This window comes from Tetrao urogallus, assembly GCF_951394365.1.
Source record: "Tetrao urogallus genome assembly, chromosome: 2".
In the NCBI taxonomy this organism is placed as follows: domain Eukaryota; kingdom Metazoa; phylum Chordata; class Aves; order Galliformes; family Phasianidae; genus Tetrao; species Tetrao urogallus.
In genome coordinates, this window is record NC_136814.1 from 33,620,379 (window position 1) to 33,645,196 (window position 24,818).

At 36.7% G+C, this 24,818-nt stretch overlaps 1 protein-coding gene across 1 annotated transcript in view; it reads left to right on the forward strand.

Annotated features, from left to right (window-relative positions):
• Positions 1-24,818, forward strand: part of SMYD3 (SET and MYND domain containing 3) — a gene marked incomplete at both ends in the record, with an annotated part of 358,948 nt that overhangs the window by 290,507 nt on the left and 43,623 nt on the right. Inside the window, 2 exons of the mRNA XM_079550900.1 lie at positions 4,985-5,095; positions 22,705-22,792. Coding sequence (XP_079407026.1) covers positions 4,985-5,095; positions 22,705-22,792 — 199 coding nt within the window. The remainder of the gene's footprint in view (positions 1-4,984; positions 5,096-22,704; positions 22,793-24,818) is intronic.

Below are 24,818 nucleotides of genomic sequence, written 5' to 3' on the forward strand. Positions count from 1 at the left end.
TCATAGAGGGCAAACTTGATAGGGCTTCTGAGCACTTGCCAGAAAGGTATCAAACTCTGGAATATGATGTATTCACTATGGCAGTGAAAAGTCAAAAATGTTTTTGTGTGTTTTAGTTCTTTCTGTAAAAGAACGCTGCAACAATTTACTCATATTTATCAGTTGTTAATCACCTATAATCGCAGAATTAGAAATCAGAGACAGAGTAACTTGAAGCAACTGGTTGTTGTGGTCATCTCACAATTATAAAGAAGGCACAGGAGATGTTACTTTAATTGTGCACCAGTAGGATACATGCTATTATACTGAATGTGTCTGCTGTGGTGTGTTGCAGACTTATTTTGGAATCAGATTTATGCCTCAGTCATACTTTAGAGGGTTCATGCTATAAACAGTAATTATACTGATCACCGCTGATAAAATGTATGCAAGACCGTAAGAACCTGAAAAAATAATAATTTCCTGATGGAAGTTTTCTTGTTTTAGTCTTGTGTCTGGGCAGATGTTGGCCTTGCATGTTTTTCAGAGGAGGACATGTAGCATTTAATGGGTTTTAATTTGATTTATGTGTGGGATTTCAAATTTATTTAGGGCCAAAAAATAGGCAGTAGGAAATTAGGACTCATAAGGCAGAAGAAAATTTTGGCCTGAATCCCTGTGGAATAAAGGTGCTAAATCTGATGATGTGTATTTGGAAAACCAATCATTTCTAAAATCACATGCAGAAATTCTAGCCTCTTTGGTCCTCTTTTGTGGCAAAGGTAGTGTTACCAGTACTACCTGAAGCACTAAGAAATTGCAAATCATAGCTATTAGTTTTTATGGGAATTTAAATATGTGATTCATGTATAATCACTTGGTTTCCAGAGCTAACGCTTTAAGAAAGCAAAATGTGCTTCAGGGATCATCATAAATACAGAGAGCTGGGAAGATGGAGAATTGTCTGTTCCTTAGGTTTTACTTTGCAAGACAAAAGTTCAGATTTATCATTGGGTATATTGTTCAGATTTTGTACTATGGTTCTATTAAATTGCATGCTTTTTGAAGGCAGAAAGTTACTGTTTTAAACAAAAACACACTGTGTTCCCATTGGCTTCCACAAGTAATTTTTATCAATTTTTTTTGTTAATTCACTTTGCCTACTCTCCGATCAGAAGTTGCAAAGCCATGGTTAGTTTGGTGCATAGCTCCAATCAATTAGTCATACTCGAGAGACAGGATGTATGAGATGATGTTGAGTTCTGCTCCAAAATGTGTGCGTGGCTTCATGTCTACTTCAGAGTTCAGTAAGAGCAAATTTGTGTATTTTCTGTTGAAAGCCACATAATATACAGTCCTCTTAATTTTTAAATGCGTACTAAATAAAATTTGTAATTTCCTATGACCAGCAGTAAATATATTCTTGATGGATTTTCAACAGAGATGTATAAGATTTTCCTGGAATTCGAGTCATGTTGATCATAAATGCCAAAACAGAAAAATCACAGCCTCCTCATGACCTACGTAACTCTGTCTTAAGAACAGATGGTTCTACACAACCTTAAGACCCTGAGACTCATTGCAAAACCAAGATGACTTACTTCTTTTTCCTCTGCCATTTGCATTAGTTATAATGGAGTTTAAATTCTTACAGAATCCTCAGTCTAAAAATTCTGTGGCTTATATGAAACAAAAACAACAACAAAAATTATGCCATAAATTAAGTCCACTGCATGGTAGTACTGAAAAGTCTTGTTCATGTAATTTGGCATGAGGAACATGAGAAACTATCCACCATACCCATGGTTAAAGAATTTCTCTGTTGGAGCAAGAAGTATGGCTTAGATGGTATTGCATTTCGAAAGAGAAGGTCTTGAGAGTCAATACGTCTTAAGGCTGTTAAGCAATTCCCTGCTTTCATAAATGCAATTTAATATGTATTCTTCAGCTTGGGGAAAAAGACTTACTACATTCTTCATAATCACTTCAATAAAGAGGCAAGCTTTGGTCTGCTGAAATAATGTTTTAATTAATGCCACACATTCCACATGCAAATACCACTAAGGCAACCTTTGATAAATGGGCACATATCATAAATATGTACAAGTTAAATGAAAAAGCTTGTATCTAATGAAGAGATCCAAAATTTAAGCAAGTGTAGGAATGAGACCTGAATACAGAATTTTTATGTTTGAACAGTTAAATGATTAGTATAGACTTAGCCACCGTTAGGTTGGTCATGTTTTTAAATATTCTAACTGCATTTTTCCACTCACCAGCTACAAACATTCTTTTCACTTATAGCAGGAGTGGGAATTTGGACTTGGGCTTCTAATGGCAAGAGAAGTCCTAAATAATTAAATTGTTAAAATGAGATATCAATGTGATGAAGCTTTTTGTCCTCCTCCTCCTGCCTAGTCAGATGTTCTAATCCAGAGCAGATTGTCAAGTGGTTCATATCTTCTTTTCTTCAGTAGCCTTTGAGAAAAGAAATTACTGGTTTCAGACTTGTTGCTGCTTTCCAACTTTCTGCAACACATGTGGCAAGAGAAAAAGAAAAAAGAAAAAAAAAAAGATTCAGAAATAGAAAGGGAGAAATGATGAAGCTTTGAAGCCTTGAGGTTGAAGATACAACATGTCTGATGCTAGCTGTGGGTTTGCTGTGCAGCATTAAAACTGAACTCTGCCTAATAATGGCATCAGCAGTAACTAAAGTGTTTAAGCCACTCCCTGAAGCAAAAAATACACTAATCTCACATGATTTTTTTTCCCAGAAGATTTCTGATCTTACACTGTGACTGATGTTGATTAAATGCTTCTTTTTTTTTCTCTCCTGTATGCCACCTAATCCCAGCCCCATATGGCATAGGTCAGAACCAATGATATTTGTGCAAAGTGGATAAGAGACAATGAGCCATTATGGAGAACGATTTTGAGGGAAACCAATTGTGAATTGCAAGAAAGCATGAAGATCAGGGGCTTGTGCTGGGAGAGAACAGTTGGGCTTGGAATGGTTGAAGGATGAGGTTAGGCCTACAGCTTGACTGGAAACTGCTTTGTAAGAAAGAAGAGACTGGTCTTTCTTACCACACCAAGGGGGATTCAGAGGAGGACCCTCTAGAGGAAGAAATGAAGACATATCATCATTGGTTCACTGAAGTTGCTTAAAAGGCCAGAGTAGGGGAACAAGGATTGTGAATTTGGCATAGTAACAGTGATTAAATGTGGGGAAAATGTGTAAGATGCATGCAGGGAAAGGAGAAGGGCACATCTGAGACTGACTGGATGACTTAAGGCAGTCATTTGTACCAATAAGAGCTATGTAAGGAGCTAGAACCGTGGGCTGGAAGCCAAGCTTAGATTTCTAGGTATGAAGAATAAGACTGGAGAACAGTGCTCATGTCCAAGGGCAGAGAAGAGAGAATGAAAAGAAGAAGAGATTGGAGAGAATGGGACAGAAGAGATCAAACTTGGCAGAGAAGAGTGGAAAAGAAATAGGCAAAGCAATTTCCACCCATTCCCCACAGAGAGATCAAGAGGAAGCCCACTGTTTCTGTGTAAAGGATTAGTACAGACTGTTCTGCTTTCCACCTGCAGCATGAAACAATTCTTCTCTCAGCTAAGAAGCGAACAAGCTTTGGCAGAACATTATTTAGAAAGCAAAATTGAACAAAATTCTTAAACTTTCTAACTTCTGATAATGTGTGGAACTTAATTTGTCTCTTTACTAAACTACACTGTCAATCTTCAATTACATTACCGTATATTTTTTACACAGGTTTTCTGCTTATGGTTGTTTTAAGTGCTTGACTTGACTATCTCAGTAATCTTGTTTTAATACAGTCTTCCTTCAGTAAGTAATCAGAGTGCATTGTAATAATAAACGAAACAGAAATGCATGCGTTATTTTAGTTGCTTGCTAATTGCTTGTTTAATTAGAGTACTCGCTAATTTGAAAAATGCAGGTTCTTACAGTGGATTTCATAGTGATTAGTAGAAATTGGTCAGGTTTTCCTGTGAGTACTTTGAGTGGACTCTCATGGTTAAACTGAGAACCATGTGAAAATTCTCCCAATTAGTTGAAGTGGGTAGGCTCAGGATGAAATAATATGACCTGATTTTTTAGCTCTGACCTCTCTGGAGTGTTTCAAAGCATGTTGGGTTAGGTGTACAGTGTAATCACTCTGTAGCATTTATTTCTGAATGCTGGTCTGAGATGGGCTGTTATTTCTTTATATTCGTTCCCTTATCATTAGTTTGTGCCCACACAGCACTTTAAACATTTGAAGAACTCTACAGATGGTTAGCCTTGAAAAATTCCTTCTGGCAGATGTCAAAGTCAACAAACAAGTGTTCTCTGTAATTCACTGGAATATGTTATGGAGCACAAGGAGTTTAAAATAGCACAAATTTAAGCATTTTATTCTATTTTTCATTTTAATACTTTTCAATAGTTTCAACAATTTTGACTGCAATACTTTTATGGCTTTTTTTGTCATGAAAGAAACATCACAGAGGGACTGGAGACAGGGATGACGTAAGAGAAGCTTAGCGCAGGCTCATGTATAGCATAAAACATATATTTGCAAGAAAGTGACTGTTTCCAATACATTTTTTTGAGATAATCAGATCTTGTATAACACAGATGTTACATGCACACTTCAGCTTTAGAGCTAGACAAAAAAATTAGATTTCATGCACAGAGATTTCAGCTGCTGAAATTCCATTCTTTTTTTCTTTTCTTTTCTTTTTTTTTTTTTCTTTTTCCTCCGAGGTTGGATGAAAATCTGGAATAAGGATGATTTTTTTTTTTTCAGGATTAAAAATTTCAAACATTATTAATCTGGAAACGTGAAAAAGTGTTCCATTGAACCATTTAATTTATATTTGTAAAATTTGTCTTTTTTTTCTATAAGAAAAAGTTGTGTCAAAAAAATGTTACTTTAGCTACACGTAAAATTTCTGTAAAACATACCAACTTGGTTTCTGTATCTGCTGCACACAGCTCACCGTCAGCTATATTGAATCGCTGATGCCCACCAGTGAACGACAGAAACAGCTGAAGCGCCAGTATTGCTTTGAATGTGACTGTTGTCTCTGCCAAGATCAAGAAAAGGTAGGTTGAGCAAAGAAATCTGTTTTCCAGTGCAGCAGAATTTTCCAGGGGCATTCAGCACCTTCCCTACCTTTATGTGATACTTATATTTTGCTATTAATTGAATCACCAGTATATAGAAGGAAGTAACCCCTGACCTTAGTTATGTTTATGTTGCCACGCAATAACAGCCATGAAGGAAAGCAGGAAATACTGACCACATGATCAGAATTTCTTGCTAAAATGGGCACTGTCCACAAAGCTGGGAGCCTCTTTCAGTTCTAAGGTGTGGTTCAGTTATTTCGAAATTCAAGGAACTGTGAAAATGAGTTGGTATGATTTTCAGCTAAAAGGAAAGGTTGATTTTTTGTCTATTAAAAAAAAAAATATTGGAACAGAAATTGCCTAATGTTAGAGGAAGGCTTTGCTTATCTTCATAATAATGTTAAATTCTGACAAACACTTGCATCAGTAAATTTTCAAGAATTACCACATACATTTAGCAAATGTCAGAGCTAAGTGACACCCATGCTGGTGAATCTCCTTGTACAACTACTCATAGCTTTTATGCTCTCTTTTGGAAGTTCTTGGAGCAGATGCTGTTGTAGATAAAATTTTGTTCAATAGGATGTAATTGAACCCATTAGGGTTCAAGCTGGCCTTGTTTAATCCTTTTTGGTTTGCTTCACATTTAGACAGCCCAAGCAGAATAATTCTGGCTGCAAGCCTGAGGTGAGATCAAATGGAATATGTAAAATGAGGCTGTAAAATTTATTCATAGCAATTCGTCCACTTTGTCTCTCTAGTTATAGATACACTCATTCTAATTTTCAGAAATGAATATTTTTGGTAAGTCACATGCCACAGCTTCGTGTGTTCACAGAAGGTCAAATGTGGAAGATTTTAGTGAAATTATGATTCTGAGGAGCATGGTTTGATTCATGAAGTCATCGCTGTATGGCTAAAAGATTAAAAATTAGTCCAGCAACAGCATTTTAAAAGTGTTTGGGGCAGGACAGCTGTGTAATTTTGTTGAAGTCAGAGTATGCTCGTTAAACGCGTAAGGTATCATTTGAATCATAGATAACCAGTTCAGAAAAGAAATAACAGTAAAGTTTCAGGTATATGACATAGTACTAAATGACTTCCTGTCCGTGTGCAAAGTTGCTGGCATTTTGTGCCTAACAAAGATTGCTGCAATGCTATTTGGATAGAATGAAGAGAAGAAAAAAACTCTATCTTTATTTAAAGATGCTCATTCAAGTGCCTGCCATGAAATGATTAGCTCTGGGGAATGGCATCCCAATGCAGATGTAGTGATGATTAAGAAACATAAACATGCTGAAGAGTTTTTATGGATCACTTAACAGTCTGTGGAAGGGGAGACAAGTGAAATAAAGACCATTCAGTATGTCAAATGGTTTAAGGAATAAGATCCACAGATTGGAGTACACTTGCAGTCACTAATACTCAATATACCACATCTACAAATACTGTATTGATGTTATATATATGCACATTTAGAAAAGTAATAACCTCATAAATAAGTTAAAATTAAGGTTTGGTTTTTTTTTTCTTTGAATGTTTTTTAAATGTGTTTTGAATTCATCTTCAATAGATACATCTTTTTTATCTTTTGGGAGAATTCCCTGCGTTTGATCTCAGCCTCTGATGATAAGCTGGGAGACATGCAGCATTGTAGGTACAATGGAAGAGAGAATTTTTGGGAAATTCTGGTTTTTGACATTACAGAATAGCTGGATTGACATGCCTAAAACTTTTCAATAGCATCACTTCTGAAATACCCCTGGTACTGGCCAAAATTTACAGAACCTTGGAAAAAAAATTTTAAAGGCAAACTTTTAGTCAACAAAGCAGGCAATGGCTGAAGCTCTGTGTGATTTAGGATGGAAGCTTTAATATTGTTATTCAATAAGTAATAATCAGCTAATAGTAAATTTCTGTATTACAACATTGCATGGTTAATGCAATGGGCTTAGTTAAACAGCAATCCAGTTCATAAATCTTCATTATGGGTAACAATGCAAGTTCTAGTTTGCCTGGAAATGCCTCGTACCTTCAAGTTCTTGTTTGGCTTTCTTCTTTTTTCTTCTTTTCTTTTTTCTTCTCCCTTCTTCCCTTCTCCAGTTGTACTTCTCAAAACTCACTACATTTCCAATTTTAACACTTAGATTGTATTTTCTTGCTGCTCCCAAGTCCTAGTCTTGCGGAGTATCTCTGCCAGCTGCTGAGTTTTTACTAGAGACCAGTGGAAGCTGACAAATCGCTCTTGAGATGCACAGATTTATTTACAGTAAAGTCAAATCCTTTTCACTGTACCTTTTTTTCTACATCTTTTATAATTATTTAAAAGTGGTCTCAAGAATCCTGGGGGAAATATATATTGAAGAGCATGTAAAGCTTATATATAGTTATACGTGCTTACACATCTGCTTATTTATGCATATTTTTCAAGATACTTTGCAGCATCTCTTTTGGTATAATTTCTAAAGAGTTCTTCTCCATATCCAAAGAAAAGACAGGTAAATCATTCATTCTGTCTTGCAATAGGCATGTACTGGAATGGGTTTGAGAGGTTAAGCAAAATCTTAGAGCAAAAACCCACTCTTTAAACGGATAAAGTTAGATGAGATGGATTACATTACTCCACAAAAACAAGAATCTTATGATTACATGTCTCTGTACTTCTAGATGACAGAAGTGCAGTTTCAGCTACATAGGTTACACTTCAAATATTTGTCTCTGGTTGCTACTATAGATACATTTATAATATAGCCAGTGTAGCTGCTTCTTCACTGTAATTTGAGCTAAAATTGATTAAACTAGGATGGTGGTTGCATAGTACTTCTTTACTTTAGTTTAACTATGTATACAAAGAAGAGTAGCATACCAAGGTGCTCCATTGCTGTTCTAGTTTATGTGATTCTACCAGGGCTTTTTCCAGTTTCCAGTTTTTTTTAGTTTAATGTGGATACATGTAATATTTTATACAATAGCTATATAAAATAGCAAAATTCCCTCTGACACCATCAGTGGCTTCAACATTCATAGTCACTTTGTCTTTATGGTATGGAGGCTTTATACAGTGTAGCTCTTGTCTCTATTTGCTTCCCAATTACAGTTCTTTTGCACAATTGTTTGTATCTCAGACTGTTATATGTCAAAGTCTGCATTTTCAAGTATTCTTGTCCACATCCCAATCACAGGGACCCTACTCAACTGCTGTTGAGACACAATGACTCACCCAGTGTACGCAGACACATGGTTCTAGGACAAGTGAAGAGGACCGTGTCTGTGCAAATGGCCTGGCACTGTGTATTGTATGAGCTAGTATTCTTCTTTGGTCACTGCTCTTCAAAGGAATTCGTGGTGAGTCTCTGCTTGCTGAGCATTTTTCTGTTTGGCTGTCTCACCACCAGGACAGCCATAAGCAAATCCAGGTTCATAGCTGTCATCAAGGATGAGAAAACATGGAAGGTGAACAGTGGCGACTAGCTTTAGCTGTGGATCTTAAATAATTTTTGATGCCTGGATCCCAGTGTCGGCTTCACTTTAATTCTAGAACATCATACCATAATGCTAGCCATTTTATTTCAGCAACTAGTCAAGTGGCCTGGCTACCGATTTAATGTGGGAAGAAAAGCACTGGTTAACAAACCGGTGTAAATAGGTTAAGATTGAGGTGATTCTTTTTACAGTACAGCTACTGCCCCATTAAAAAGTACTAACTGTAAATCTATCCAATATTTTTAATTAATTGTGATTTGAAATGAAAAACAATTCAGTAACTTAGAGAGGGAGAAAGAAGACCTCTTTTTAAGTCACTCTCAGAATGTTTGCTGGCTCTTGATATTTCAAGATTTCGCTGCTGTAATGTCTTCATTGTATCTCTGACATATTTATACATTATTATTATTTACTCTAGACATTTTTAGAACAATCTCCACTGTAATTCTGAAGTGTATTACTTCCTAAAAGCTGAACTCCTGGTACATAAAAGCCCCTTACATTAATTATAATTAAAGATGGGATTATACTGATGACAACTATTTTAAAAGGAGAATGTTTTTTTCCAGAGTCATGAGCCAGATTATTGTTCACCTTTTCAGCCAAGGATTTACAGGAGATTTGTGCTTATAGAATCACTTCACTATGAGCTGTCTTTCTCCTTGGGAGCCAGGATTTAATATTTTAGTCTAGCTTGGTTTTTGGAATGCTTTTATTTATTACAAGGTCAAAAGCAATGAATTTGAATCATTTTTACGTTTGGCCAGTGTTTGATACTTGCCAAAGCTAATAATAACATAATGCCAGTAAGTACTTTATTCCTTTAATCAGTTTATTGCTCTGCTTAGCATTCAGTCGTATTGCACACTGAGTTTTGGTACAGAACATCACAAGTCTACTTTCCAACTTGAAGATTCTCAGAATTAGGTCATCTGAACAGTAGCCAAACCATCTGCTTCCATACGAAAATGTCATCTGCAATTCTTTAGCTGGTATTACTCTTCCATGCACTCACCAACTTTTTTATAAAAGCACTGAACAAGCTCCTGAAGCTACTAGATTTTTGACTTTTTTTTTAATATCCTGAGAAATAATGAAACTGTAGTTTATGATTGTCATTAAATGTAAGTGGTCCCTTAACTCACTCAATCGAATTTGTTGTAGAACATATACCCATGGTTGACTCGTCTCAGAGGTTTCTGAGAGTAATTTGAATATGGTTTTTTACCTTTATGTTTCATGTCAACAATCATGTTGAAGAACATGTGCTTAAATCACAGGGGAATTGTTGCATGGGAAAGAGGAGGCAGAATGGAGACCATATTTCTCTCTTGAAATATCTGAAAAATGATTGAAGCAAGAATGGGGCTTGTCTCTTCTCACTGGTGGCAGGTGACAGGATGAGGGGAAATGTCCTCAAGATGTGCCAGGGGAGGTTTAGGTTGGATATCAGGAAAAACTTCTTTACAGAAAGGGTTGTTAAGCACTGGAATAAGGCTCCCCAGGGAGGTGGTTGAATCACCATCCCTGGATGTGTTTAAAAACCATTTGGATGTGGTGCTCAGGGACATGATTTAGTGGGGGGTTGTCAGACTTAGGGTAGTATGGTTAGGTTGTGGTTGAACTTGGTGATTTTTAAGGTCTTTTCCAACCTGAGTAATTCTAAGGTCCTATGAAAAACAGCAGTATTGGCTGTTGTGAATTAGCATATGAAGGCTTCATTTGAGATTTCTACTCCCTTCCCTCTTAGAATTTATATTTAGGACACAGGAAATATAAAATAGTGTGATAAGAATTGCCATTTTAATTGGCTGTGTTGCCAAGTTACAGAAGTTTGTTTCTCATCTTCTGCAACATTCATTTATTTTCAGGTGTTTACATTTTCACTTTTCCAAGTATAATATGAAAGATGAGATCTCCAGATTGATTTGCAAAATAAAGTCTGGGAAGCAAAGAGTAAGCAAGATTGTTGAAAACGAGTCTGCTTGTTCAGATAACTGAACATAAAACCCTTTGATCAAAACAGAGTAAAGAGGGAGCATCTGTATCTCTAATGATTGTTCTAAGGCACTTCCTATTTAAGGTATGTTGAATAAAAAAAACAAAAAGCAACAGATCAGGACTTTGTTCCAACAAAAAGCTCGTTTAATAGACTTGCTAGCAAAAGATAGGGTTATCTTACAAAATAGGATACCTTATTTTGCAAATACTCTGTTCATTCCTCATCTTTTTGTTTGTTTCCCACTAGAACTGCCTTTAAAGCAAACTACATCTGGAAGTCAAATCAGCTCTACCATATTTCACCCACCCATCCTTTCTGCTGAACATTAGTATTGCCAGTGGCAGTAATTAGCTGCCCACTAAGACACAATGTTAATTCTTTCCATACGTAGTTGGCTGATTAACTGTTCCTTCCTTCTGGCAAGACATTTGGTAATGAAGTAAATCCTGGATCAGATCCTGAAATCCATCAGCCTTAGAGTCTTCTGTTCCCTTTCAGGGATCTTACTTTCTTCATGCTTCATAACAGCCAAGGACAAATGATTTGGTTTTTTTCTAGTGCCCAAAATGCCACTAAAAACCAAGGCAACTGTTTCTGGACTCTCTTGTTTGTTAACAAAGGCATCCAGCCTTTGTTAACCTCCAGCCTCTTAACATTTCATACCCGACTTCTGAGGCTTCTTCCATCTTTCAAAATTTTAATTGTTTCCCCATCAAAAGGCAGTCCCACAAACAATGTCAGACAGTGACAAATGGTCTGTGATCATTTTTCCTTGACAACTTACCTCTCCTGGTTGCTTCAGGACTGTGCTCTGGTCATGACTTGGCAGCAGTCAGCTGGAGCTTGCTTAGATTGTCAAAGGTCATGGAAAAGATACTGCTGTTCATAGAAATAAACTGGAGCTCAGAGCTGTCTGCAGTCTCCTTTTTTTTGGGGGGGCACCCTCAATAGAGAAACCAGAATAAATTTGGGCCAACAGTTTTGTGTTTGGAGCCAACATAAGAGTTAGAGACTTGGGGGGCCAAGTAGTCCAGCTTTCTGCTCATCTGAGGGGAGCAGAACCTCTTCTTTTCAAGCACAGCCATCTAAGTGGAAATATAAATCTTTTGGCAGATGTCTTAAGCAGAAATATTTTATCTCTAAGGGAAGGGAATCTGCTTCCATTGCTGCTACTCATTACAGCATCCACATTTCAGTGCTCAACTAGTATTCTCCTTTCCAAAGGTCCAGCTTATTTGGAACTGTCATTAGAACTAATTTTTGTTATGTTTATTTGTTTTCTCTTTTTCCAGTGGTATCATTCATCTAGCATTCACTTTTTCAATTCTGCTTGTAAGATAAATAGAAATAAGAAATGTCTCATTCTGGATAAGCACTTCAAAATAAGCTCAAAGAAGATAGAATATGCTGAGAGAAACAGCAGTAATTTATAACTTAAAACTAGATCAGACAAGGGCCACAAATTAGATCAGAGGGCTGGAGCACCTCCTCTGCAAGGACAGTATGAGAGAGCTCAGGCTCTTCAGTCTGGAGAAGAAAAGGCTCTGGGAGGACCTGACAGCAGCCTTCCAGTACCTGAAGGGGGCCTGCAGGAAGGCTGGGGAGGGACTTTTTATAAAGGCATGTAAAGAAGAGAAGGAGAAATGGCTTTAAACTGGAAGAGGGTAGATTTAGACTAGATATTAGAAAGAAATTCTTTACTGTGTGGGTGGTGAGACACTGGAACAGGTTGCCCAGTGAGGTTATGAATGCCCCCTCACTGGAAGCATTCAAGGCCAGGCTGGGTGGAGCTTTGAGCAACCTGGTCTAAATGGAGGTGTCCCTGCCTATAGCAGGGGGTAGAAACTAGATGATGTTAAAGGTCTCTCCCAACCCAAACCATTCTATGATTCTATGAAATCAGACAATTCATATTCCAAACACCTTTTCCGTCAAATTAATACATCTAAAGTTTCTGCATATGATACTTGACATGGGAAGTTAACTTTGCTCTGGGAAGTTAAATATATGGTTAATGTACTGTAATGTCACTGGACAATGTATTACTGCCCAGAAATATGGTGAAGAGACGTTGTTGTGCCCTGAAGGGAGCAGCCTGAAAACTTTTTTATCTCATTGGGATTCCTAAGATCTCACTGTGAGACAAACCTGGAGTTCTCTTTCAATGAGGATGCTATAATACCTTTTGTATGTGCACCTGTAAAGGTGATTTCTAATATCAGTAGGACCTAGGGGATGTTTTTTCTCTTGATCTGTGTATCAATTCCTTTCATCTTAGATCTGTAGAACTGTTCAAGGTGTTTTCTCTGGAGTGTTTTGTTGCTTTTTACACAACTGAAATGACTCTCCAATGTTTTCTTTCCTTGTATTTGTTAAAAATCAGCACATCTCCTCTTTCAATTTGATATTCTTACTATTTATTTGTTCATGTTTCTGTGGACCCTCTGGCAGAGGGCAAGAAACCCAAGACATTTTGTCCTCACAAGATGTTGGAGTCAAGAGCCTCTGAACTCTTAATCTCTCAGTGTTCCCATAAAGAGGATAAAATTTCCAATTTCCTGTGACAAATAGAAGTTGGGGGTGCTTAGAGATGGTTTCAGAGATTTTTTCTTTCGAGTTTCTGGACAGAACAAAAAGGAATCTGAGTCAGTCATTTGCTGGAACACTTAGCAAATCAATTATCTCCATGAATCATTTTGCATTTAGATAATTTTAAACGACAATGAAAAGCATTGGTCACATTTAGCAGAAAAATATTGATGCTGATCTTCATAAGTCCCATGAAGTAGATGTTATAATTGAAAAACAATAGTTTTTAGTTCAAAAAATACAGTAGTTTTTAATAATTGGTATGCAGTAGGTTTTAATTTCCTAAGCATGTCATGTAAGTACTGGGATATGAATTTAAAAAAGAAAGGAAAGGAAGGGAAAGTGAGTGAAAATACTTCTTTTTCTTCAGTTATATGGATGTACTCCAAATCCTTTTCTGTGAAGGAATGAATGACTAAACACATAGACATGCAGGAAACATTACTTTTTAAGCACCAAACCAAGACATCAACAGTAAAGGTAACAAACATTTTGAATCACACCAATGTAGATAAAAACCAAGGTAGAAACAGGTTCTTTATCAACAATTTTCTAAGTTAATTTCTAATAGCATATGGTTTTATGGTTCGCTGATTTTTTTTTCTTTTTGCTATAAGTATGTAGCGAACATTGCAATGAAAATGAAATGTAGGTAAAAAGTTATTTTTGAATCATGAGGTATTTGTTAGTCATTGGCTAGCTATACTTAGCACTAATTAAAACAATGCTAAATTGTTGTTGTTTATATCAGATATTTTACCTGTAGATAGACAAAGGCAAAAACAGTCCTTTCAGTGCCTAAATCAATTCCAGTCCTTAATTAATATCCTCTAAGGTCTATTAAAGCAAGAGCAATGAGCTCATGTGAATAGCAAGGAAGTCTATAACTTTTGAGATTGTAAAGATACAGACAGGCTGCTTTGGAGTGAAAAATTGCTGTGGTAAGCAATGTGCTGGATCAATTTCTTGCCAATAATTTAATTTACATCACAATAGTGTGATAATTGAAGCTGTAATTATAAATGTTTGCATTTGTAAGTTCAGTTTAGACATGAATCAGAACTCTGTGTTTGTGTGTGTAAAAGGCAGCAAGCTTGAAAAGGCTGAATTCACTCTGGCCATGTGAGTTACAGCAGAGGAATGTGTAAATTGTTGACCTGCTGCAAGTTCTCCTGTTATTTTCCACAAGATTGCTCAGTAAATTATATTACTCAGCTGTTGATTACATAGCAAACAGTGATTTGAACTGAGGAGTGTGGTAGAATAGTGCATCACAACTCACAAGATTACCTAACCACAAACATTAAGTAAAAAGTGCTGCTGCATCACGTTGCTTTAGAAATGATAAGAAAATGTTTCAGGGCTGACAAGTGTTGGTCATAGACTAAAGTTTCTGCTGTTTCTTTGACAATGTCTGGACAACTAGATTTTTACTCTTAAAATGCCTCTGTATATTAGGGTTGAATCATTCTCAGGCACAAAGAGTCTTTCTGAGCTTTGAAAGCTTTTGATGTGATTCCTGCTTCTGCCTAAATAACAGGGTAGTTTGAACATAGACATTTGTTATAGGGAAGAAATATGCTGTGAAGCTGTGTTACTTAGGACATTGTATTTCATTAATGAAGGTAGGGTTACATGTTCAGAATGCAAAGTAAGCTTTTTCTCCCCAACCCAAACCCTTACCTGCAAAAGAAATATTAAAAAATGAGGTGCTGAGATACCAGGCATTTCTGAGGGACAAAACCCATCCATTTGAATGGGAAAAATATGTTAGGAGAACAGTACATCTCTTTTCTAAGCTCTGAGTGAAATAGTGCAGAGTACTTATCAGGCAACAGAGAAATACATTACTGATACTATGGACTGTTTTAGACAATTGAAAGTCCAATAATGAAGTATCACCGAATAATATTTTTCCAGCAGGTTCCTTACATGTGAGTCAAGACGTCTAATGTTCTGTATGTATTTTAGAAACTAGGCTACCTCTCCTTGCTTTGGATCACTGTGGCTGATCACCACAGATTGCTGAGACAGATAAACTTGTAATAATGGCAGCCAGCTGCTGCTAGGAGCCAACTGCACAATAGATTTTCAAGCAGTAAATAAAGACCCTGAAAATAATTCAAAGGTGTTATAGTAGTTTCCATAACATTATGTCATATTAGATGATGTCCTGTTCACACTTTGGAATATGACCATTTTCCTATTTTTCACGACAATTACAAAAAAAAAAAAAAAAAAAAAAAAAAGTATTATTGAATCCGGATAACAGACAAGTAGAAAGGTGCTGACAACAGGTTGTGTCAAGCAATTGCTTGCTTTACAGAGCATTTTTAGCTGCTTCTGTTAAAGACTTTGGATAGCTTCTCCAGTTTAACTTAGATAGTCATTAACAATTCTCCAGAGCAGGAGTGCTTTAAATGACTAAAATGCTGTATGACATCTTTTAAGGGTATTCATATACCTCTCCTTTGATGCTGTGAAACTGATACTTGGCTACGAAGCAATGAAATTTGTTGGCAAAAAATTCTACACGAGGAAACTCCAGGTACTATCCACTCATAAGAGATGTAATTGTACAAAATAAATTCAATCTTTTTATTAATGATCTTCAAATAACTGGTAGACTAGTCAATGTGGATTTGTGCATTGACATTGAATAGACAAGCAGCATGATAGTGATCTAGGCAGTCAATAGCCGTCCAGGAATTTACGCTTTCACTTTTGAAATCTGTCTAATATTTTAAGGTATAGGGTAAACGGGTAACTGTATATGATCTTGATCACCTTGCATGTGTTTTTCTGAACCCTAAATTCTGTGTATTTCATATCCATTCATTCAGAAAACAGTGAATTTATGCTCCAGTGAATACTGTCATTTTACATTGCAGTTCATTTTTAAAAAACCTAATTACTAAAGCTACCGTTTTATCAAGTGATATATCATGCGTTAAAATATTAAATTGTTTTCCTATGAATGTTCAAAATAAATATGTAACTTCATATCAGTATATATGTCTTCAGGTAGAATCAATTATTCAGTGGGCATAAATTCTTCAAATCACTGAAGCATAAATGCAACTTCGATGCAGGAATAACTGAACTCAGCAAAATGTTTAGTCATCTGCACAAATACTAACTTCGATGGAGTTTAAGCGTCACTGAAACTTAAGTGTACTTGTGATTGTGGATTATGTGTCTGAATAACTACATATTCTGAGAATTTTGGACCTGTGTGTCTCAAGCTGATGTACCTGTTGCGTCTTCATTTGTAGACTCAAGAAACAATGTAGATTTGCCTGACACTTGTCAGTTGAATTGTTGATAGGCCTAGAGATTGCCATAACAAATGTGCAATTTCTAAGTCTGAAATCCCAACCCCACAGTTGCTATGGATTGGGATGAACAGTATCCTTCCTCAGGTAACCAAATTACCCATGAGAATTTTTGGTCTGATAATAGAAATTACAGTGGAATTACAAATGTGCCAAGAATTTTTGGGTGGTCTAGCATTAAACCCTGTTTCTCCAGTGCAAAAGCGTTAATACTTTCATTTTCCTCCCTTCCTGCCATCCTCTGGCTTTTGTAAGTTGATAACTAGTGAACTTCCATTTATTACTCTTCTCATGGTCTAATGTATTTTTATTTCTGCATGTAACTTACGCAGTTTGGGTGGGAATTTTTTGGTGAGAAGCTTTAAGCATCTGCAATTAGGAAGTTTATAATGACAGTGGTGTCACAAACAACAAAGCTTGGTCCTGTTGCTCATGAAATGAACAACTTCCATCACAGGTGCTAGGGTCTTGGGCCTGCAAAGAGCCAGTCATCCCACAGTGGTGGGGACCTACTAAGTTGGATGTCCCACAAGGGTTTTGTAAAACAGTTTGGAGAAAGAGCAATGAAAAGAACTGGGACAGCCCTTGTGCAATCATGACTGAGTAACCCAATATCCTACAAGTATGCTGCTTTTTGTGAAAAGAAATACTGCCTGCAGTGCAGCTTAGATTTTTGTCACAAAGAGTGCGTATAAAACAGAAAATATTTCATAGTAACACTTGTGAGTGTCATCAGTATTGAAAAAAATGAGGTGGGCTGTGAGATTCAAGACTACTGAAAAGCTTTCAGCTTTTTTGGTGTTTTTTTTTCTTTTCTTATTACAGGATTTTATACATATGCACCCTAATGATTGTTCTGACACCACTCTTAAACATCAGATCACCATAATCATCAGTTATATATAATGCTTACCAGGTAACAAGTATGTGTCCATAATGACTCTGTTCCTACAGTACCCAGCATTTTCATGAATGAATTGAAAGAAATTGCAAAATCGTTGCCAGTTATATTTGTGGTTGACAAAGACTGAGAGAGTAATAAACATATATGAGGACAGGTAAATCATACAGAGTAACTGAAATTGCTTAGTAAATTAGACCTTGAAAGAAATTATGTCACCACTGTAAAGGTAGGAAACAAGTCCCACATCTGAAATGGAGTTCTAAAACTATGATTTATTTCACCAAATCTTGGATAGCTAGAGAGCATCTGAGCTAGTTACTCTTGCTTTCTGCTGTGGGTAAAATGGAGAAGAAAGGATTCTCTTTGGCTGCTATTCATCTGATGTGTGATGGCTGCTCTGAAAGTTGTGCCTCCTATTTTATTATGTTGGCACATGTCAGAGGCAGAGGTTGGTGGTATGGCAGTAGAGGTTGAACCTTCCCACCAATATTTCATTACATTTTGTTGCCATGTGACAGATGGCAGCAGATGGGCAGTTTGACAGAATAGCGTCTGACATGGAAGGACATATGAAGCAAAAGGGTACCACTGAATTCTTCCGTGTGGAAAAAAATGACACCCACTGCCATTCATCTACACTTACTGAATGCTTATAGAGCCCAAATGGTTGATGTGGGCATAGTGAGGAGGTGGGCAGTGCATTTCAGCAGTGGTGAACAGCAACAGTCGATCACCTCTGCTGGTGCCGCTTTTTATGGGCACAGCATGCAGGCTAGTTAATGGTGGTGACTATGTTGAGAAATAGTGTTTTGCAGCTGAGAATTTGCTCTACCACATAGTGTTATTGTGCTCTTTGTATCTGTTTTTGTTTCCATGGAAATAAATGGGAGACCTTACTTTCAAAGTGACCTATCTATTATAGCACTTTGCTTTAGAACAACACCCTTGAGAGTGCCTCTCTTTCTCTGTTGAATAGAAAAGTAGTCCAAATATCTACTTTTGGTCACATGAATCAGCATGGGTATCTGAACAGAAGTGAAAAATGTTGTATTCTGCTCTATCCGAGAAGGCTAAGATTGGATTTACAAGCAGGGTATTCAGTAGGAGGAGATGTTTTACTTCCCCTGTAGCACAAAATATGTAGATACAGTGGTCTTTGAAAGTGCAATTTTAAAAAGTGCGTGTTTAAAAAAAATCACAGAAATGAGTAGAAATGGGTTGCAGTGAATAAGAGTGGAATATGATTCGTAAAGAAATGCTATTTTTTGTGTGTGTGCAGAATTGTGAGTCTGACACACTGGATTTGGAACTAGAAGAAGTTGTGAGCTGTTTCTCTATTTGTTTCTCAAATTTGCACTTTAAAATTTGATTAACTCTAAGGTGTTGCTGGGATAAATTTATCTTAGCCCCATTTCATTTTGTTAGATTAAACTTCTTGAGATGGATGTTGATCTTAATTTTCTCTTTCTTAAAAGCATGTCATTGTAATAAATTTCCTACTGTAGTTTTTGATGCTTCATTTTAAGTTACTAGGGAAACGTAATGTGTAGCTAAGTTACACAATGTTAGTGAAAGGATATTCATGCAACTATCTGAATGTACTTGTTTTTTTTCCATTGATTGTATGCAGGGTGTGGGGAAACTTTCATCTTGATCTGTTTGCCTAAGTGGAGTCCTTAAATGTGAATGGTGTGAAGGACTGTTAAATATTCCAGTACAATTTGGAGTATTACTAGCCTCAGTTCTTTTGACATTCCAGACACCAGAATCTGTAATGCATGCAGATAAGTGCCATATGAGCAGCCATTATCAATGATGTGAGGTAATGCAACCTGCCTAATACTGAACAGTGTACTTCACAGTTGCAATATGGCATGCAGCCACAATGTGTCTTATTTTACTTTCAGAATTCTAAAAATAAAATGTACAAATCCATTTTGTTCTGAATTAGGGCTCACCCCTTCTTGACAGTCTTACTGGGAGCAGAACACCTTTTATTCTGTGGAGTAACCTTGGAATCACTATATATCACAGCCACGCTATTCAGAGCTGTATGGCAAAGAATATGAGGCCTTCTCTTTTGCCAGCTCAGCTTTTGGTGAGGACAGCCTTGTACAAGTTGAGCAGGATAGTTGAACTGGCATTTGTGCATCTGGCTTTTTTTTTTTTCCCCATGGGGCAGAACAGGGGAGCTTTTGAGACTTATGTCACAGGTAGATCTTGGTTGTGACAGTTCATTAGGGCCAGCACTGTGCACTGACCCTTTCACATTCGCATAGCTCTTAACAAAGTCATTTTCAAGACTGAAAGTGGGTGAAAATTTAGGATTCTGTAAAATGCAGTCCACATGAATCATGTAATGCTTTTGTCTTGACACCAGGTCTAAAACTCTGAGTTGATGTGTTTACTACAAACATGCTGTCAGTGGTTGCTGCACTATTGAATAGAATTAGAAAGTTATTATTTGTGCTTTCAGAGTATAACTTTAAAATGTCATGCCAATATTTAAATGTCTGAGCTCTTCAGAAACCTTCTCCAAACAAAACCTGAGAAAACCTCGTTGGTTTTTAAGTTGGTCAGAATTGTTCTTTCAGATTCACATCTGTACTTGACACTTAAATTTTTTAGAAATTAAGCAAATCATAAAGTTGCGGTCTGCTCTCTATTGTGAAATGCTCAGATATTTGAGGTGTACGTAGCTTTTAAACTGTTAAAATATTAAGTTTCATAAAGTTTCCTTATAAAGATATTTTAAAAGCTATCATGAAAAGAGACCAGGAGCAGAATTACATGCTGCTGCCTCGGTGGACTATAATTATTTAGTCAGAGATTTTGTGTCCAGAAGAAACCATTGTCATTTAGTGTGGACGGCAGAAGTGACAGTCATTTTTGGTGGCCTTGCAGCTCTTACTTGACTGCCAGTTTGGAAGCAGCCACTGTGCCTTGAACAAGAGTGTTCAGGAGAGGGCAGGTTTTCTTTGGTATATGAATATCTGATGAAGAATAGGCAAGACCGGGTCTTTGCTTTTTCTTACATAAGCCAGTCCCAAAAATCCTCTTCTTGAAAACAAAGAAAATATCTCTTTGAAACTTGTGACTTAAATCCTTCCCAGGGCTGGGCTGGGTGCCCAGCTCCTTCCATCCTGAAGTGTCTTACAAAAGGGATAAAGCCCCATGAATCCAGAGAGGGTTTTGAGATTATTTGACCAACAGTCACTCCTTATTCTCTACCTGATATTTTTAAAGCCTGTGATTACTTTTCCCTATGCTCTAGTGTAAAGGTTAGAGGAAACTCCAACCTTGGACTGCTTTGTGTTGTAAATGAAATTCTAGAAGACAAAACAAAGCAACTGAAAAAGTTGTCAATGAATGTTTTAACTTGATTCATCCATCAGTCCCACAGCGAGCAAATTAAATCCTGCTGGTGCTTCGCATCAGTCATTTGCCTGAGACTTGTTGCATAGGTTTCTTTCTTTGGTTTACAAATCCATCTCATTTCCCTTGTTTCCGAGTTTTTATTTGTGAGGCTTACTACATGCTACAGAAACACTGAGAATTGTATTTGGACTTCAATGAATTTTTGTTTTCCATGTAGCTCCTTAAACTCTATATTTTGCAGACATTGTTATTAATATCTAGATTTATCTTTTAAATCCCAACAGTGAACAGCACTTATCTATAAAGGTGTTTTAAAATTAGATTGCTACGTGTTAGCAGGTTGAGCTCAGAAATGGACATATTCCCTCAAAAACTGGGAGAGGTTATGCTAAAGATAACAGATCAGTGTAGGTTTCTTGCAAAGCAGGAACAGAGCTTGTTATGTCCATTAACTGTACTGACATTTCTACAACATATGATTGCTTCTCCTAACGTTCACCTTATGTTCTTCTGGTGGCAAATTCAGCTACATGCAGAATTACTTCCAGATGAGCTTTTTTATCAGAGAATTGATTGCGTGGGAAGTACACATGCCAAAGGCATTGAAGTAAGGCTTCCCTGCTTGTAATTTGTGTTCTACAGATATGTGGGACAGCTGATAGCAGGAATACACAGAGGTCTGGGGTCTTATGGAGTACATGGAAGAACAAAACTGCAAAACTTGAATGGGAAAGTGAGTGCTGATTCTTACTATAAATATTTTCTGCTTTGAATTCAAGGTAAATAAGGAGCAGTGGAGTACGAAAATTATGCTTTTCTAGACAGATTGCAAGCTTTTTAATAAATAGAGGCAGTCCTCTCATGAACAGTGAGCATCTGTTGGTTACAGAGCAGTTGGTTAGGTTCTAACGCATGTTCTCTATTAATCTCCAGGCCTCCATCCCTGCTGAAGGCTGATCTTTCAGAACTGTATTTAAAATAGTCCTGAATTTACACTTAAAAAAGTCTTTTGAGAGTAGCAGAGCCTTTTGTAAGGAGAGAGAGATAATGAACTGCAATGTCTTAAAGGCCAGATTTTTAAAGGTATTTAAGTGCTTATAGCAATGGAAATTGAATAGCTAGATGCTTTTGGAAATCCCTCAAGATGCTTAGCTGTGTCTGTGGGATGCTTTAATAAATTTGTTCCGAGTGGTTTGCCTGAGGTGCAGTTAGTCCCGGCTAGAGAGCTGGAAGAGAAACCATTTCCCTTTCTGCTGTAACCATTAATCATTTTTGCCTTTTTTATAACAAAGTGATAGGAAAATGTAACTGTTTATATAATCGGGTGGAATAAAAAAGAAATAACAATGAATTATGAAACAAAACCAAAGTTCAGCTTTTTCTGAGTTGTAGACATTTCCTGGAAGCTCATGCCTGCAATCATAGTCTTCCTCTGCTTGTGAAGTCTCAATAATCAGCATGTGGTTAAACAAAATTATTTGCTGAATACCTTCTACAGTGTGGTTAAGAGTCTGTGAAGTATTAGGTATTGGGTTTTTGAGAGAAATTGATCTTCTCAATGTGTTTTGTAGAAAAAATCACATGCCACTGGTTCTGTTTCCTGTGTGATCGTAGCTCTTGTTGTAAACCTGGTGTCTGGTTTGAGTATTTGATGTTTCCATGTCTGCATTCACTTCCCTTCGCATCTTCTCCTTTGCTTACAAACACTGGCTAAATATGAACATAAAATAAAATTAATTTTTTGTATTCTTCCAGAAAAAAAGTGATCAAATTCTCCAAATTTGCTTTTGTCAGTGTGTGTTTTTGTTGTTTTTTTTTTTAGATTACTTTTCATCATTATTGTATCCTCTCATTTACTGCTTTTCTAATCAAATGCTTACTTTTCTTTAACCAGGATGCCAAGAAATTGGCAGGTGAAGAGCCTGCCTGGAAGGAAGTCAAAGATGCTGTAAATGAGGTGAAATATCCAAAATCAAAAGAAGGTATCCTTTCAGTGATGTGCGACAGTCTGTCATTCTGTTGTGAACACAATCATGAGGTAAAGCAGTTAATCTTTTGAGATTTCTCCCCTACATTTTTTTTCTTTTACGTTGTTTTAAAAAGAATTTTAATTCGCTTGATGTGAGTACACACAAACCATGTAATATTCCCAGTTGTGCAAGTGATAATAGTCTCTGATTTCTTGGAATGGAACTGCTTCATGGCAGGAGTAGCAGGTATGTAGGGTGGAGAAGGTATAATTTGGCTCAAACTTAGACATCTGCCTTCACAGTGTTCATATAAATCCATTTCTAAATGGAATAAAACTCAAACTGAAATGTTGTTTGTCCCATTATGCCTATGGTGAACAATTCAGATTCTCATTCCTTGCATAGCAATGACAGTAACAAAGGCATAATCATAGTCAAGGTAACTGCAAAAAATTATTGAATCATTGTAATAACTTACATAACAGTAGGTGATAATTAAGCAAATTAAATGTAATAACAGGATTGGAGCCTAATGGCCATCACGTATACATTCATTTCGATTAAAACTCCAGTGAACAGCAAAGACCAAAAAAGATAAGTAAAAGAGAAGTGGAGATTTTTTTCTGGAAGAATTTGTCCATATTGATCCATTTCTCATCTTCATCTATTCAATGGAATTTTGCTGATCGTGAATTTCTCTATGCTGTAGTAAGGTATCTTGCTGTTTTCTGAAACCTGGCCTATCTCTGGAGCCAGAGAGAATGACATCTTTGAGTACTCTGTTTCATCAGCTTAAAGAGCAATTTTGTGCAGTGGTACTCCAAACTGGAAACGAAATTTCTTTTCTCTAACCATAAATAAATAAATAGATTTTCTCTCCATTCCAAACATACTCAGTCTTCTAGCAAATGGACTGTTGCTAAGGGAAATGATCATCTAAGCTACACTCATACAGTCTGTAAACCGGTTTGAGTTTCTCTGTAGTCACTGACTTGAGATGGGCAATAGTGAACAAGATCTTCAACTGTAATTTAGGGCCCGTGTTTTAACCTGGACTTCAAATAATAAATATACAACGTGAGACTGAAATAATTTTGGTACCAACTGATAAGGAGCCAAAATACCTTAGAATTTAATGCCCTTATATTTAGTTGCAGCAGAAATTGCACCTACTGAATTTTGTTAGGATCTTTAATATTGCTCATTTTGCTAATATTTACAAATTAAACACACCATAGTAAAAAGCTATCAGGTCTGGTTGAAAAATTATGCCACTGTTGTTGGTTCAGTTTCTGTTCTCAGATAATGGGAACTATTCCACTGCAGCACAGTGCTGTTCCACTGCTAATTGTCATGAATTAGTGAGCACAGTGCATGAGGAAGGGGCTTGACATCGGTTCAGTTGCCAAGAATGGACAGAATCCTTCTTTGCTGATTGAGCCACATTGTGATTCCTTTCTGCAAATGTATTTTTTTTAAAGCAAATTAAATGAATAGTTTGTACAGTTTAGAAAGGCAGTGATTTCCAAAACCAGAGCTACTGATGGAGTGTTGCAATGCTTAATCTGCAGTTAAGAGAACAGGAAACAACCTACATGTTTAAAATTGTCTCAAAAAATCCAGTTTAAGCACAAAAATTGGGATATTAAAGCCAAGTACAGGGTACTTGTACACAGTATTGTGTGCTGCTCAACAGCAGCAGAGTTGCTTGAAAGCTGCTTCTCCAGTCTTGGACTAGATCTAAGATAGCCAGCTTCCCCTTTTGTCCCAGGGCAGTTGATAGTGAATTTTCTAATTTGCAATTTATGTACCTGAAAATTTGTTCTCTACAGGTTTTGTGGTATAACGCTTCTGCTATTAGATACAAGTGAATGAACGAAGCAACATAATGAGAAATAAAAGCAAAGCAATACTACATATCAGCTAAAATGGTAATCTTTCAGGAATGTCAGTGCTTCCCACCTTTTAAAAAAAATTGTATCAAGTAGAAATAATATCCCTCAATTCTTCTGATTGTCTGTCCCTAATCAGTTGTGGA